Genomic DNA, 17,522 nt, shown 5'->3' on the forward strand with positions numbered 1-17,522 from the left:
TGTCCTTCTAGAAGGATGTGGACGTGAACTTGGAAGTTGTTGTCTAAGGATCTTTAGTGAATTTCTGCAGTGACTCTTGTAAATAGTACACACTGTTGAGTGTTGGTAATGGAGGGAGTGGATGCTTGTGCATGCGATGCCAAGCAAGTAGACTGCTTTGTCCTGGATGGTGTTGAGCTCCTTGAATGTTGTTGGAGCTGCACCCATCTAGGCAAGTGTGGATTGTTACATCTCACATCTGAATTGTGCCTTTTGTCTTGTGACTTACAGATGCTGAACAGGTTTTGGGGAGTTGAGGTGAGTTACTCACCCTAGTGTTCCGAGCCTCTGACCCGTTCTTGTGGTGCTGTTTCTGGTCAATGTTGATAGTGGGGGATTCAGCAATTTAGTGTTGTTGAATGTCGAGGCAATGGTTGAATTTTTTTTGGAGATGATCTCAGTTTGACACGTGTAGCATGTATATTACTTGGCACTTTTCAGCTCAAGCCTGAGTAGTGTTCAGACTGCCTTGATATCTGATAAATTGTGAATGATGCTGAACATTTTGCAACCAATGAACTTCCCTAGCTCTGAACTTAAGATAGATATAAAATTGGTTGACTGGTTGGATATTTTTTAGGCTAAGGAAAGTTTGTAATGGAGTTCCCCAAAAGTCTGTATTGGGACTTTGCCTGATGGATATTACTGGTATAGACCATGATGTTCAGGGAATAGTTTCAAAGTTTGTGGATGATACAAAACCTGGAAGCATTGTAAGTGATAGGAATTGTGTTTCTTCACTGATGCTGGGTCAAGATCCTGGAATTTCCTCCCCAAGGGTGTTGTAGATCTAATTGGAGTGCAAGATTACAGTCATTCTAGAAGGCAGCTCACCATCAGCTTCTCAAGGGCAACCAGAGACTAGTAACGCTAGCCCAGCCAGCAAAACATACTTCGCATGAGTGATTTATTTAAAAAGAAGGGCACTATGGAACTCCAAAAGACCGTAAACAAATTGGTGGATGGATAGGTAACAGATACATGGAATTGACGAATTTTGGTAGGAAGAACATCGTCAGATAATACAACTGAAAGGATCACAATTCTGAAGCGTGTGCTGGAGCAGAGTGACCTGGGTATACCATTCACAAATGATTGAATTTTGCAGGTCAGGTGGAGAGAACAGTTAATTGTGGCGCAGTGGTCATATCTCAACCTCTGAGCCAGAAGACCAGGCTTCAAGTCGCAGAGTTCACGAGGCGAGTCATAACATGACTCAGCTGGTTGCGTAAAATATGTACCCTGAGAACCTACTCCATTGATTTACTTTGGAAGGTTTAACCACCAATAGCCATAGTTCTCTTTCTGTGACTTCGATCTGCAAAGAACTTTCCCCTGAATCCAGTTTTAATAGCTTCCTTGTTGCCACATGTCCAATGCAGCCAACTTGCCCAACACGGTTGCTTTCCTTTGTCCTCTTTATTTCAGCTCTGTTGTCTGTGTTTGAACCAGAAGTAATGAGGTTAGGACCTGATGGCTAAATGACCAGGTTGCAGAGGAGTAAGTGCTGTTCTATCACGTTGCTGATTATGTGTGGACTGATGGCTTGCAATTGGCCAGATTGGATTTGTTCAGTTTTTTTTTTGTTTACAGAATGTACCCAGGCCATTTTCCAGATGCCAGTGTGGTAATTGTGCTGGAGCAGCCTAACTGAGGCGTGGTTAGTTCTGGAGTGCAATTCTTCACTACTGTTGCCGGATTAATGTCAGGAAACAGCTTTTGCTGTAATGGGTGTTTGCAGTTCTTTATTTGTATTGCATGGGGTGAATCGCATCAGTTGAAGCTTGGCCTCTGTGATGCTGGACCTCTCAGGAGGAGGCAGATGATGCATTCATTTGGTGCTTTGGCTGAAAGTGTTTGCATAGTTTAGCCTTGTCATTTGAACTGATGTGCTTCTGCAACATTGTGGATGTAGATACATATGGAGCCACTGTCTCGGATAAGCTGGTTTATTGTCCACCACCGTTCATGACTGGATGTGACAGGACTGCAGAGCTTGGATCTGATCTGTTAGTATGGGATCAGTTGACATGCAAGTAGTCCTGGTTGTTACTTCACCATATTGACTCTTCATTTTTTGGTGCTGCTATTGGCATGCCTACCTATGTTTTCCTTGAACTGCTGTTGATTTCCTGGCTTGATGGTAATTGTAGAGTGAGGTAAAACAGTGTAGGCTTTGGTAAGTTTTGTGCCGATTGGCATGATTTTCACTTCCTGAAGCTGCTGCCATGTTTGGACTTCAGAAGCCTGCAAAGAGGCAGAAATATTTAGAGGAACATTGGTGGTCCGTATACCAGGCTATCTGTTTACAGGATGTGTTTAGGTGTGACATAATGTCTCTAGTTAGCACCACGGATCTGATTCGATTCTACCTTCGGGCGACTGTAGAGTTTGCTGTCTCTGCGTGGGTTTCCTCCAGGCGCTCTGTTTTTCTCCGTTACAGTTGACCTGGGTTAGATGCTGTTTGGACTGTCACTGTAGGCGTGGTGGGCCAAATGGCCTGCTCCCAGGCTGTAAGGAATCTATGGTTTTTACGAATGCAGTTCTGCAGCTGCTGATGTCCCACTATTTCTCATGGTTACATTGTCTTAAGCCGTTAGATCTGTTCAAAATCTGTCCATTCAGCACAGCGGTATTGCCACATGACGTGTTTAAGGGTATCCTTACTGTGAGGAAGAGGTTGTGTCTCCTGAATGACACTGTCACTGCAGTTGTCACTTGCGATGGTGTCATGGACAGATGCATCTGTGGCAGGCTGTTTGAGGGTGCGGTTGAGTGCAGGAGAGACGGGGCTTTGTGCTGTTGCCATTTCTGGTTCCATGGTCAAAGTTGAGTTTTCCATCTGGTTTCATCCCTTTTAATCAGACTTCATTGCTGTTACTTACATTTGAGTGGTTCGCTAGGGCATTGCTGTAGACCAGGTACGGTGAGGGTAGCAGATGTCTTTCCCTAAAGGATACTGGTAAGCAAGATGGCTTTTGAGAACAAAGGGTGATGATTTCATGATCATCACTCGACTAACTTTTAATTCAAGATTAATTGAATTCAGTTCTTACCATCTGCTGTGGTGAGATTCAAATGCATGTCCCAAGAGCATTAATTTGTGCTTTGGGTTAGTCGTCCAGTGACAAATCTAAGATGGCCGTACCTCCCCCTGTGTGAACTAATGTAAGTAAATTCATTCAAATGAGAACAAGGAAAGGAACAGGTCCTCTGGTCCACCAAGACCGTGCCCACACGATGCCTTACTAAAGTAAAAAGTTTTTGTCTCTACATGGTCCATTATCCCTCCATTCCCTGCCTGTTTGTATATCTGTCAAGATGCCTCTTAAATATTACTATTGTAACTGTCTCCTCTGGCAGTGTCTTCCAGGCTCTTGTCACCCTCTGTATAAAAACTAAATTGCCTCTGACATCTCATTTAAACTTCCCTGTTTTAGCTTAAACGTATGTCTCCTAGTAATTCCAAGGCAGCTTTCGAGATACACAACAATGCAGAATTGCCAACCAGAAACTGATAGCCAAGTTCCGTACACATGAAGACTGCTTCAACCATGATCTTGGGTTCATGTTGTGCTGCATGTAACCTCACCATGCTCTTATGTGTTTGTAAAATCTTTCTTACTGTTCTGTTTGGACACCATTACCATGATAAATTGTTAGGATCTCTTTGCTTCCATTAGTTTGTATAGTTTTGGAATACTTTGGTTAGACCGTGGTCATACGACTCCAATACTTACCATGTTATTCCAGCCATTTGGTTTGTCTCTAGGATCATCTTTCTTTTTTTAAAATTATCTTTCTGCCTTAATTAGATCATAGGTCATCCTTCACTTACTATTCAGCAGTTGACACCTTACTCACACTGCTGAATGCTTTTGATCACCAGCAAAGACTTGCTGTTTAGCCTGTCGATGCACCACTCGCCTCATTTGTACTATCTTTTGACACCCTTAATTACCTTGCAATGATCTCTCTGCATGTAAGTTCTGTGCCTGCGCACTTCCCTCTGCTCCTTCTGATGAAGGAGCAGCGCTCAAAGCTTGTGATTTCAAATAAACCTGTTAGGCTGTTATTTGCTGTCATGTAACTTATAACTTTGTCCATCCCAGTACGACACCATGCCTTAGTAATTGACATTTCTACTCTGGGAAAAAGATTCCGACTATCCATGTCTTTCATAATTTTGTAAACTTCTATTGGGTCACTCCCATGCTTTTTTCTTGTGAACACAAACCAAATTTGTCCAATCTCTCCTGGAGGCTAATACCCTCCAGACCAGGCAACGTTGTGATTAACTGTTTCCAAAGCCACAGCATCCTCCTTTATAGTGTAGCAACAAGAATTGTACACAATATTCCAACTGTGGCAAAACTAAAGTTCTACAGAGCTGCAGCAGAACTTGCCAATTTTTATACACCTCCACTGATGAAGGCAAGTATGCTGTTTGCCTTCTTGACCACGTAAGCCACTTGTTTTGCCACTGAGGGAACTGTGAATCTGTGCACCTAGATCCCTATGTTGATGCTTCTAAGTGTTCTACCATTTTCTAATACTTTTGCATTAGATCTTCCAAAATGCGTCACCTTGAATTTGTCTGGATTAGAGTCCATCTGCTATTTCTCTGCCAGAGTCTCCAAGCTATCTATATACTGCTGTATCCTCTAGCAATCCTCCTTCCTATCTACAGCTCTCCCAGTCTGTGTCATTCACAAATGTACTAATCAGGCCATCTACATTCTCTTCCAAATTATGTGTGTGCATTATAAACAGCAGGGTTCCCAGCACTGATCCCTGTAGAATACCACTGATCACACATCTCCAGTCAGATAAACACCCTTCCACTGCTAATCTGTCTTCTATGACTAAGCCATGACTATCCATCTTACCCGCTCAGCATGGATCCCATCTGGCTTCATCTTTTGTATTGAATTTGAAAGGGAATTACACACTGATACATTTGACTATGAAGCCAGGGAAACACTTGTAATCTCTGAAATATTTTGCTTGAGAATTGTATGAAATGGGTGCTGCCCTAATAGGTGTGTTAGTAATCTGGATGGTATGTTGAACAGTATACCCCATTCACTTCTGCTGTAATACGTACGCTTTTAAATGAATTGAAATACATACCTGTATACTTGACGTGTCTGAGATGACACGTGACTCCCGTGTTTTACTTACATTTATAAAGCATTTCACAATCATTGATTGTCCTAAAGTAGTTTTGAGTGCAGTTACCCTTGTAATAGTGAAGCAGTGACAATCGATATGGAAACAAAAAGGTTTCACAGCGAATAGAAGGACAATGCCACATAACCACTTTTAGTGATGCTAGTTGAGGGATGAATATTGCAGCGAAACTTTTATTTTCATCTGAGAAGCGAGAAGTGGCCCTGTTTTAAGGTTTTGCCTGACAGATGGCATTTCTGGGAGTGCAGAGTTCCCTTAGTCATGCACAGTAATGTAAGTTTAGATTTGTGTAATTGTGCTACTGGCTATTGATCATATTGAAATATCTACTCACATCAGTTTTAAATAGAATTACCCAGGGTTTAATCTAAACTAACATCAGGGCATGATACTGAAATAATAGCATTTGTTACCTCCCAATTTTGCAGGCTAAACAAGGTTTTGTGCATTTTCCTGTCCTGCTGCAGGCTCTGTGATGCTGCTGCTCCTACAATATCAGGGTGAATTCTAAACAACTTTGCCATCCTATCAGTCATATTTCAATCTATGCCTGTCGAATTATCTTGTGACTTGATGACAATGTTCTCCTTGGTTGTGAGGCTGCGAGATTCAATTAAAGTAGCATTGGAGACTCTTTTCATTCATTCTTCAACTGGTATATGCTGTAGACACTGCACCAGTAATGGAGTCCAATTGTAGGGAAGGCAGACAAGCCAACTGTTATGGATTATGTTGAATCTTTTGAGAGCCATTGCAGTTCTTCTCATCGAATAACAGGTGAATAATCTGCAAACCTAACTCTAGCCTCATTATTGATGGAGAGAGGTTAGGTGGTGACTCGATGGTTGTAGAGATGTGAACCTTTGCTTAGCTCTTATGGCCAAGGTATTGATGTGTCAACTTATTCATTTTATTTATGACTGCAAAGTGTTGATAGCCCTATTGAACATTTAGATCAGATTAAAATTAACCATTGCCTGGTGTGAATGTAAACTGTGGTTGGAACCTTCTACTGTCCTGCAGCAGCAGGAAGCGGCTGTTTCATTTTTGGAGGATCTATAACTGGATTTGAAGAATTGGAATCCTTGTCAAATAGTCCCATTACAAGATCTCAAAGTGATTAGTTGAAGACCAAATTAAATGATGAGGCAACCGGAAGACTGAATAGTTTTAGTTTACTGTCAGGCAGCATTAGCTGCTCCAGTCTCATACAGTCTAAATACTTTTTTCTCCTTTATTGGCAATCTTGTGAATTGTCCTATTGAATGCAAACTGAAACACTTTGCCAAATTCTCTTCTTTTAAATAACAACTTCTGATACACTGAGTCAACCATGTAATAGTCTTTAATTTGATTTCTGGGCATCAATATTTTGTAACTTTGTTATGTAAAATCTAAATCTGTTCTTTCAGATTAGATGCTTTTTTATTGAATGTGTGGATAGGTCTGGTCAGCCGTGTGTTTTTCCATCCATACACTGAAACGATATGCTTGCCTTGGGGGAAATAAAACATTATTTGTTTACCTAATCAAACTTTTTTTAAAAAAAACCTACATTAGTTTGTAACAGCATGTCCTCTACTTTTAAACTAAATATTTGGGCCCCAAGAGGACGAAACTAGTTATGTGAACTGAGTTTGTTCAAACTTAACCTGAAACTAAATTACAATTTTACTTCAAAGCAGTTGTATTTTTAACATTAATTTCAGTAATTGTGTATCTCTTTCACACGCGTGTGGCTAAGTGATAACCTGTTACAACTTTATTTGAAATGGTTCAAGATAGACTGCTGTTTGATTGTACAAGCGCATATTGAATCATGTTTAGCCAGTGACCTTCGAGCTTGAGTTAATACGGCAGGTTTAAAATTTGACGAGAGAGTTTTAAAGAAAAATAAAATTACAGATGGTCAGAAACTACTTTAAATGATTAAAATTATTTCACTTATAAATGTGGGTATTACTTTTCATTATTTCAGTGTTGGTAATCTGCAGACTGAAGTATGATCCAATCGATCAATGCAGTATAAATTCTTTAACTCTCAGGTGTTGAATAAGGAGCACAAACTTGACGGGAGAGTTATTGATCCCAAGAAAGCCCAGGCTATGAAGGGTAAGGAGCAAATCAAGAAGATCTTTGTTGGTGGTTTGGACCCTGATTGTCCAGAAGAAAAAGTGAGAGAATATTTTGGAACCTTTGGAGAGGTAAGACCTTGGTTAATTTGAATGCTTATAGAATATGTACATATGCCAATTTATTTGTGTTGTAAATAAGCTTTTTTTGAATGCTCACTAGTCTAGATATTATCATAATGTTATCATAATATTGCTTGCTTCTGTTGAGTGAAGATTTTAAATGTTTCTCTTTTTTGTGCAGTTTTAGTCTAGTTCACATCAATAATCATTCCCCAAATGATTGCCTTGAAGTGCAGTCACTACTGAGTTTTTGTTCATGTGGAACTGAGTGTATTTCTTCTATTTCTCCATTCTAAATCTCCTGTTTGCATGTTAGGTTTAGGTTTGGTTGAAGTTTCCCCTCCCAGTGCTTTCAGTTTTGTCATAAATTCAATCTTTTTGTTTCTGTGGGAAATTAATTTTGGTGGCCCTTTATTTGGAATTATACACTTCTTGATTTTTCCAGATGACCTTGGCTCTTTTCAGAAGGGAGGGAAGTAGATATATTAGAGGTTTTGGAACTTTTTAGATATGTTGTTTAATTTCTGTTGTTGACAATTAGATTCCATGCAAGGGTAACAAAGTTGTTTGTCCTAGAATTTAGGAACATCCATGCCTGAGCAAGATAATTAGGTTTGTTTGTTTATAGATTGAATCCATTGAACTCCCTATGGACACAAAGACCAACAAGAGAAGAGGCTTCTGTTTTATCACATTCAAAGAAGATAACCCAGTGAAGACAATAATGGAAAAGAAATTCCATGATGTTGGAACAAGCAAGGTGGGACACGTTTTACCATTGTGGTGATTGTGTAGGAAATACTTATACAATCCTGTCAGTCATTTCATAGGTTTCTCATGTCAGGAGGAAGCGAAGGTCCTATGATTATATATACAATTCCATTCACATTATAACACCTTTTTTTAACGTACTAGATTTGCGCTATCTTTAAAGCTTTACCAAATTTAAATATCGCTCTTTGTTTATTCCCGAAGGTTGAAATCAAATTGGCCCAACCTAAAGAAGTATACCAGCAGCAGCAATGGGGAGGCCGAGGTGGTTTCACTGGAAGAGGACGAGGTAGAGGAGGTATAATGTATTGCAATCTTCACCATGGGAAGTTACTCCAGTACAACTTAAGCTCTCAGTTATAGAAACCCAATCCTTGTATTGCGGCAGATGTTGCACACGATTTATAGAAATGATCACTCCCGTGCACATGTTCATTGCTGAGTGGGTATGAAGAAAATGGTAAATCCCTGCAGGTGACTTCAAGTGAAAAATCCAAAGAGTTAACTGAAAGCTTGAGATAAAATTGAGTTTTACACTTGAGTTCACAAGACTGGAATTCTGAAATTATTCCCATGAGTTCATTTTACAATGCTGTATATGTGTGAAGTTGAACATTGTGCTCGTCAAGGCGATGTTATTAACCAATCTGAAATGGACCATTTGTCCACTTAAGGCATTCATATTCATTACTGAGCACCCCTAACTGGTATACTACGAGTTCGAGAGTAAGATGCTTATTCTTGGCTTCATTTGTGATCCTTTAATCCAGTCTTCTGACTCCACTGTAATATTTTCCATTTCATTGTGGCATCTGAGATTATTTATCAGTCTCTGGCTTGACAGATGGATGCAGCACGTGCTAAAATAAAACCGATCCAAAGCCAATGTTTCCTCAAGTTGCGTGCATGCTGTGATGTTCTACGCATGGTGATTGGCGTTGGCATGCCAGTCATGGCATTGACAACCTTTTCCAAAAGTTGCTGCCAGGCACAGGTCTTGGAGACCTGTGCAGCCAGAAAGAAAATTGAAAGAAATATTGCTATGGAGTACATGATCTCAATTTGTTTTTGTTCTCTGCTGAACTCTCAGATTTCAGCTGGGGCAGTGGATGTGGTTGCCATCCCCTGCTAAGTCAGATTATTGGCCCGTGTTCGCCCTTGTTAACTGTAGTCAGTTGGGGAAAAAGTATGCTGATATGAGAGAAAAGCTTGTATTTAAAAGCATTTCATGTCTTTGGGCAGCCCCAGATTCTGACTTTCAGTTCGTGGAAAGCTTGGACACTCTAATACAAGCAAGGATTTCTTACATTGGAAATATTGTATACAACTGCTGGATGAATGGAATAGTGTTTGATTTTGTTCGTGATTGAGAGCAATGTTAGCCCCAGTGTGGGGAAAACTGTTGGCTAATCAATTATATCTTGGTCTGTTACGTGACCCTAATAGCTGGATAGGTCCTTTGGCTGCCTGTTAGGATGATGAATCTTCTGACAGACAGTGTGGTTCTACCTCAGCTCTGTTATGGATTTTCAGTTTATACGATCTTCCAGAGTTCTGAGAAGATCCCAAATCTGCACTTGTCTTACATGAGATACAATATGACAGTACCTGCTTTGCTGAAGTACTGTTCCCTTCCCTGGTGTTGTTCATCTACCTAACCCACAGCTATGGCTGAGATTGAGATAAATGGACTCCTCAAAAGTTGAGATGTGTCCTGAATACATGAAAATTTGACTTGCTCACCTGACAGTTCTGAGGAGAGCTACTAGATCTGATTTCCCTTGGTTTATTTTGCATATTAAAGAATATATGCTAGGTTAGGCCATTTGGCCCTTCAGGTCTGCTCCACCATTGAATAAGTTTATGGCTGAACTATCACAGTTTTATATTCTTGTGCTAGCACACATTTCCTTCCTTCAGTTTGTTTTCAAAAGTCTGTCAATTGCGGTTTTGAGAGCGTTCAACAACTGAATCTAGGATAGGGAATTCCCAAAAGTCTCAGCTCTTCTGAGTGTGAGGAAAATTCTTCCAGTCTTTGACCTGACTGGCCCTCATCATAAGGCTGTGAAGCGTCCTTCCAACAACAATTCCATCTGGGTCTTTAATTTTGCCTTATATAAAATTCTTAATGTCAGAAGTTATAACTCTGAACAATTTTGAATTGCTGACTGTTTGTGTTTGCCATTTCTAGGACAAAGCCAGACCTGGAGTCAAAGCTACAACAGTAACTATTGGAACCCAAGTTATGGAAATTATAACTATGGCTATAACCAGAATTATGGTGGATATAGTGGCTATGACTACCCAGCATACAACTATGGCTATTATGGTTATGGACAGGGATATGGTGATTATAACAGTAAGTTTCATAGATCAGGAGTTGCTTCACAGTAGTTTGCTTGACAAAATCCAGTAAGTAGTCCCTTAGTCTGTCAATTTGTTGAGTTGTTGATGCCGGCTAATCTGTAGCGGCAAGTTATTTGCCAGCAAAGGAGAAGCAAAATGGAGAGCGACTTTGTGCGTGATGTTGACAGACTTCATTCTGGTAGTGGGTCACAGATAAAACTATAGTATGTCTATGGATCCAAGAAATCTGACAAAGGAAGCCAGTGGCAATACCTGCGTTTTCTTTTAAGAAAGAGAGTCTGTGGTTTTGCTGAAAAACTTGCTTAAACCTTTCTGACCCGGTTGTCGGTTGCTGAACCTAGTGGCTATTACATATCATTAATTCATTTCCACTTGGACAGAGGTATTTTTTTAAAGAAGTCTTCCACGGGTGGCATGGTGGTTCAGTGGTTAGCAATGCTGCCTCTCAGCGCCGATTCCACCAGGCGACTGCTTGTGTGGAGTTTGCACATTCACCCCGTGTCTGCATGGGTTTCCTCCAGGTGCTCTGGTGTCCTCCCACAGTCCAAAGGTGTGCAGGTTAGGTGGATTGGCCATGCTAAATTGCCCAAGGTGTTCAAGGGATGTGTAGATTAGGGGTCTGGGCCTGAGAGGGTTGGACTTGTTTGCCTGAAGGGCTTGTTTACACATTGTAGGGATTCTTGGTCATTTCAGTATCACCTTTCACATTTTTGGCACATCTCGAAGAGTCTTACAGCTAATTAATTACTAGAGTGCAGCCACCAGCATTAACAAACTTGCTCACAATAAAGTCCCACCAACAGCAGTAGTGATCAAAGTATTGGTTGAGGCATATAGGCCAGGATTCTGGGGAATATCTAGCTGCTGTTTCAGTAGTTCTTTGGGGTCTTTATCATCCACATCCTGCAGCAAATGAAACCTCAGACTTGGGAGAGAGGGCACCTTTTAGCAATGAGGTAGTCCCTCAGTACTGCACAGGATTGTTGGCTTAAATTTCTTGCTCAGGTCACTTGGAGCAGAACTTTAATTGACAGCCTGACTCAAAGATGAGTGCTACCAGTGTAGTTTACACTGGATTTGGCCGAAAACACTGCAGGAGAATCCAATAAGGCATATTGCCCAGGGTTTTCACTCCTAGTATGCAATTCACTATTCCCTTCAGGAGATATTGGATAAGAACAGAATTGGGATTGGCTGCAAAGCTGCAGGCCATGAATTGGACGTGAGGTAATGATGGTGTCTGTAGAATCAAAACAACAAGGCATTACTGTCTCTGGGAGAAGGAGTAATAAATTGACCTTGCTTTTAGACTCAGTATTTAACACTGTTATGTTCTGAAAAGTTTATAATATTCCAAGAATCTCCTCTGTTTAGCTTGTCTGTATACTGTGACATGATGCAATGAAATCATTTGAAATCTTCCCTCCTTTCCCAAAGTGATCTGCATTGAGAAACTTTGGGATTTTTTTAGTAAGCTTCTCCAAATTCCCAAACAACTGAGTCAGTGATTTTTAAAGATTGTGTCAGAAGAGGATTTCTCTGAACGTGGACATCAGTGGAAACCAATAAAAGTGATTGATCACCCTTTCAATGTTCATCACAGCTAAAATAAGGCACTTTTGTCAAAGTTATGTCTTGGGTACCTGTTTAACATCTGGGAGTGTCTAGTTAAGTTGGTTCTTTAGCCTGAGAAGACATCTTGTATGCAGTTGAGTAGTATAACATAACCTCTCAGCTGCAGTTGTGCTCAAACTGCTGACCTGCCCTACAAAGTAACAGATCAAAGAGAACATTGTTTGGAAAAATATCTAAAAACTGAATTCAAATGAAATGGGAGTGTCTGCTGTCAGCACTGCGTTGCTGTTCAAATTGGTTAGAGCACTGCTCTGAATAGATAGATCATTTCAATTTGAATTGAAGAGCAGGCATTCTGAACATTTTAGAACAAAGAAATATTTTTTCTTTCTTGTGTAAACTTTACATTTAAAGGAAAGATTTGCTGGTTTGGTTTTAAATAAGTTAGCAAGCTGCATTTCAGCCACGCATCTTTGATCATGAGAATCTCTCGGGATTATTGACATAATGAATTGGATGTTGGTGTAAATTCTCAAGATGTGCCCAGGTAAAATTGAGACTTATTGCATGCATCTTAACAAGAAGGATTAGTGAATGGACTTGCATGCCATTCTTACCATGCCCACTGCCAACCAAGAACGTCCACTATGTGGTTCCTGTTGCCTAAGCATACATAGCAATGTCCTACAAACAGCAATGGGGTAAATGGCTGTTTATGCTTATTGCTGTTGGTTGAAGAAAGAATGCTGCCCAGAGCGCTCAGCTCTTTGAATAACGCCATGCAAATTTCTAGATACATCACAGTAGACAGATAAGACCTCGGAATTGCACCTCATTTGGAAGATCGCACTCGACACTGCAGACTTCTTCTGCATTATAAGCATCAACCTAGATTTTGTGCTCAAGTCCGAGAAGGTGCTTGGGACCCACCGCCCCCCTGACAGAAGAGGTACGAGTGAAACCGGTTGAGCCAAACTGATACCTCTGAACAAAGGTGTTGGATGAACAGAAGTTTACTTCAAAAGGTAGTCAACAGTTTGAGAGTTGACAAATCCTTTTCTTCAACTAATTTTGCTTTCAGGTCAACCAGGCACCTATGGTAAAGCTCCTAGGAGAGGAGGAGGAGGAAGTGGCCAAACTCAGTATAGGCCTTACTAGATGACTTGGCCTTTCCGAAGCTCTCCATGAACAAGGTAAAGGCTATGTCTTGCAGACACTTGAAGAAAGCATTTATATTTGTAATTGAAAAGCTAGTTCAACGCTGCCTGGTTTAAAAATGGTTAATTAAATTGCTCTTGTGTTCCTTTTCCTGTTTTGAAGGCAGCAAATTCTTATTATGTGTAGGCAAGAAGAAAATTTCTGGCCACAAATTTGCCTGAAACTTTTAGGCAACTGCTGACCTGAGGATAGATTGTTAGGATCTGTTGTGGAAATGTTTAAAAAGTGATCAATTGGAGTTCAGCTGCTCTGGTAAAATTGTTACACTCTCATTCACTTGTGAGAATTTACAGTCCTTGAAAGTATATTGCTGTTCTGCCATGAAAATACTACTTGCCATCCTGACCTGAAAATATATTGCCATTCCTTCAGTGGAACTGGTGCGAGATCCTGAAACCCTTCCCTGATGGCATTTTAATTGGCCCTACAGCAAATGGACTGCAGTGGTTCAAGAATGCAGCTCGCCACCACCATCTCAAGGGAGAATTACGGATGTGCACCAAATGTTTGTCATCCAGTGAAGCCGAAATCCCTTCTGTGCATAACTTTTTTTTAAATGGCCTTCATTGGTTGGCTGGAGCGATGAGTGTGACCTTTATGGTAGGTTTTAGTGCTGCTATTGTATGATGCAGGAAAATTGAATCCTACTTTGCTAAAAGCATGAATCGTCTTTTCATTTTTGAATCAACAAATCATGAGATTCTGGCTGCTTTGCACTTGAGACTTTTTATGTACGAAAAAGTTTGATTTGCCTTTTTATTTTTCTAATTTGACTGACTGTTCTGATGATTATAAGTGAAATTTTTAAATTCACTTGGGGCAGTGGAGAATTGTGAAAGGATCACAACTGAAACATGATTGGGGAAGGCAAGAAGAAAAGGGAGAGGTATGAGGGACTAGAAACTTAGCCTCATTCATTGAACATCAGCCTTATTGGCATCCCGTGACATTTAGAAATTGGTAACGTGCTTCATATTGAATTGTTCATTGTGGAATGTAAGTTTTTGTTTTCCTTGATCATAATCATATTATAGTTATACAAAGAATTTCGGTATAAAAATCAAAGCTGTATTGTGGACTTCTGAAATAGGTAACGATTATCAGATTCTACCAGTAATGATAAAGTCACAGAGAGCTTTGGCAGAAGTGAATTGGTGTGTCGCCTTAACTGTTTGCTTCCAGATTGAACTAGCTCTTTAATCTGTTTTGTAATCTAGATTTTTAAATCAATTGTAATTTTATGGTGCAATTATATTGCATTATTGTAAGTATTAAATATGGGTTTAACGTTTTTATTCTCCCATTTAACGCTTTCTTTTGAGCTTTTACATAAATACGTACAGCAGTAAATAGTTTAAGGATAACCTAGACCTATTTGAACGCTTAAATGAGTAAAAGATCTCAGGTAATGTACCATAATGGGTTTTAAGAATATCAGAGCAACAGCCTGATAAGAATTCTACCAGTCTAATTCTGACTTGTACCGTTATGTTTGTACCTGCCAGTGGGAGCTTCATTGCAGGCCATGTCACCATGACCACACGATTCGCACAAGCCTGCACATTGTGGACAGAATTCGAGATGCCCTGTGGTATGGTCTCTTCCAACCTTCTGTCTCACCATAAAGATTAAAGACAGTTTTAAAAAAAACTCTAATTATACACTTTCATTCACGCAGACATTGTTTTTCCTTTTTTAAAAATAAAATTATGTAGCGATATTTTCTTTACAGGCTCAAGTTAAGTGGTAATATAGCCATGACCTCCTGTTTCTTCAATGGATAAACCCGTTCTTACACATTGTGCTTTCTATTAATAGTGTGTAATTTGATAATGTACTACCAATTGCTAAATAATGCTTGCTTTTTTCTTTCTATAGCACAGTAGTGATGAGTGACTCATGTCTGTAATGTTAATGGACTTGTATATTACAGCATCTGCCGTGTGTGATATATAGTTTATGTATTGTAAATGCAGTTGGCTTAACAACTGAAGGCTGGGCCCAAGAGCATGGAGGACTTGGATAATTCCTTGAAGATACTACTAATAAAAAAAAACATAGTTTTGCTCTTCAAATCTGCTAAACACATATTGACAAATAGAGAAAACATGTCTCGGCCAGCCCAGTACTTCACACGGTTAGTGTGTGCTCTTTGATTTAAATATAAACTTAGATAAAAGCTTAACCTTGCTGTGTTGTTCCTTCTGTTTTCCAGGTGGCAGCAAGTATTGTAATGAGGGAATAAACATCTTCTGAAATCCTATTAGAAGTGAAGAAACCTGTCACAGATTTTGTTTTGCATTATGGGCAGTGTTGGATCTGGTGGACTTTTTTGCGTTTCCTTTGTAATTTTTAAATGCGAGTAATATTTGATGACTGTGATATTTTTTTGTAAAGGAGAAAAAGTTGTTGTGTGAAGTTTTTAAACTAATATAATGTACCACCATTTAGTTTTACTGCTGGTGAGCACATCGTGGATCAGTGTGGCAGATGTAAGGGGAAAATTTTTTTGGTGTATGAGCTCTGTGAAATATTTCCATTTGTAACTCCTCCTGCGTGATTAAATAAAAACCTTTGTACATGTTCATGGCATCACTTTTAATTCTCCTCCCCTCTCCATCATTAAAATTTATATTACAACATCTGCAAGTGAACTACAGTTTAAATGTATAGAATGTGTGATCAGTGCAGGAGATAGGACACTGTCTTTAAATGTGATCCATGATCCATCTGCACATCTGCAGTTGTACCCAACAAATCACTCCACAAGTGTGGGTGAAATACTTAGTTTTTGTATGAAATCGTCAAATAACAAAGAAAATTACAGCACGGGAACAGGCTCCTTGGCCCTTCAAGCCTGCGTTGATCGAGATCCTCTGTTTAAACCTGTCATCTATTTTCTAAGGGTCTGTATCCCTTTGCTCCCTGCCCATCCATGTACCTGTCCAGATACATCTTAAAAGACACTAACATGTCTGCGTCTACCACCTCCGCTGGCAACGCGTTCCAGGACCCACCACCCTCTGCATAAAGAACTTTCCACGCATATCTCCCTTAAATCTTCCTCCTCACTTTGAAAAGGTGTATAGTGATCAAAAGTAGTAATCTTTGTAGTAAAGGCAGACTCGGAATCCAACATGCAGTGATTTTCTTGTCTCCATTGCAACGAGAGTATGTGTGTTCACTGAAATTAAGATAAATTGTGACTGCTAGTTTGGATTACACTATTCCACATCTATACAGTTGGATTGTATTACGTGGTAGCAGATGGGTCAGAAGCCCTTTACATCGGAGTTTCACCGGGGCTGATTTTGTCCCAAATGCCCCAGTAAACATTATTGACATTCATTTGTAGTACAGTGTTGTGTGCATGTGTGTGGAGATTCACCTGTGTGACACTGGCTACAGATACAATCTTAATTATGTTTGATGGCATTGAGGATATTTTTACAAGCAACTGGCATATTTGGAGTTTGATAAATTCACTCCTGTCTTTAGCTGAATTTTTTCACATCATCTTAACAGAAGTTTTTAATGTAATCACCAGGGTGGACTCAATATGCACTTCTTACAATAGTGAGGTTTGATTCTTGATTTTTTTGGGAGCAGGATGTCTGTAAGGCTTCTCTTGTGGGGGGGGGAAATAAATGACTGTTTTTGCAAGTTTGCACCTGCTTTGTACGTTGCACGAAGTTCATTGCTTTGAAATCAAAGATAACCAGGTGTCGAGCTGGATGACCACAACAGGCCAGGCGGCAATCCGAGGAGCAGGAAGGCTGATGTTTCGGGTTGAGAAGAAGGGTCTTGGTCCGAAACATCAGCGAACCTGTTGCTCTGATGCTGCTCGGCCTGCTGTGTTCATCCAGCGTCACACCGTTTTATTTCGGGTCTGGACCCTTCTTCACAGAAATCTCTCTCAGTTTGAAATCAGATGTATGTGCTACACAAAAAGGTCCATCTGCCTGTCGCTGGACATTTTTGGAACATAAGAAAGCTGGTTGGCCTGTCATGACAGTGCTCAGCAAAAATAAATTTCTAGCCTTAACAAGTTTCTGGTCTTGCTCTGATTCGAGAGCCTTTTTTGTAATAATGGGCGTTGAGGGTTTCTGCATTTGCCAATTTTTCATGCAGTAAGTATGTCTCCTGCAGTGCAAACATTTCCCA

The 17,522-nt window shown here is 40.1% G+C and overlaps 1 protein-coding gene across 5 annotated transcripts in view; it reads left to right on the forward strand.

The window, feature by feature from the left end:
• Positions 1-15,943, forward strand: part of LOC125467529 (heterogeneous nuclear ribonucleoprotein D-like) — a 29,944-nt gene extending 14,001 nt beyond the window's left edge. Inside the window, exons 3-9 of one of the 5 annotated variants that reach the window (XR_007250654.2) lie at positions 7,278-7,436; positions 8,056-8,187; positions 8,403-8,496; positions 10,390-10,557; positions 13,222-13,333; positions 14,864-14,949; positions 15,574-15,943. Coding sequence is in view for 4 of the 5 variants with exons in the window: in XM_048563524.2 (XP_048419481.1) it covers positions 7,278-7,436; positions 8,056-8,187; positions 8,403-8,496; positions 10,390-10,557; positions 13,222-13,298 (630 nt within the window). In the remaining variant the exon portion in view is untranslated. The remainder of the gene's footprint in view (positions 1-7,277; positions 7,437-8,055; positions 8,188-8,402; positions 8,497-10,389; positions 10,558-13,221; positions 13,334-14,863; positions 14,950-15,573) is intronic. The other 4 variants (XM_048563525.2, XM_048563524.2, XM_048563526.2 and 1 more) reach the window with 4 other exon arrangements.
• The last annotated feature ends 1,579 nt before the right edge of the window (positions 15,944-17,522 follow it).

Source organism: Stegostoma tigrinum, chromosome 37 (assembly GCF_030684315.1).
Source record: "Stegostoma tigrinum isolate sSteTig4 chromosome 37, sSteTig4.hap1, whole genome shotgun sequence".
NCBI lineage: Eukaryota > Metazoa > Chordata > Chondrichthyes > Orectolobiformes > Stegostomatidae > Stegostoma > Stegostoma tigrinum.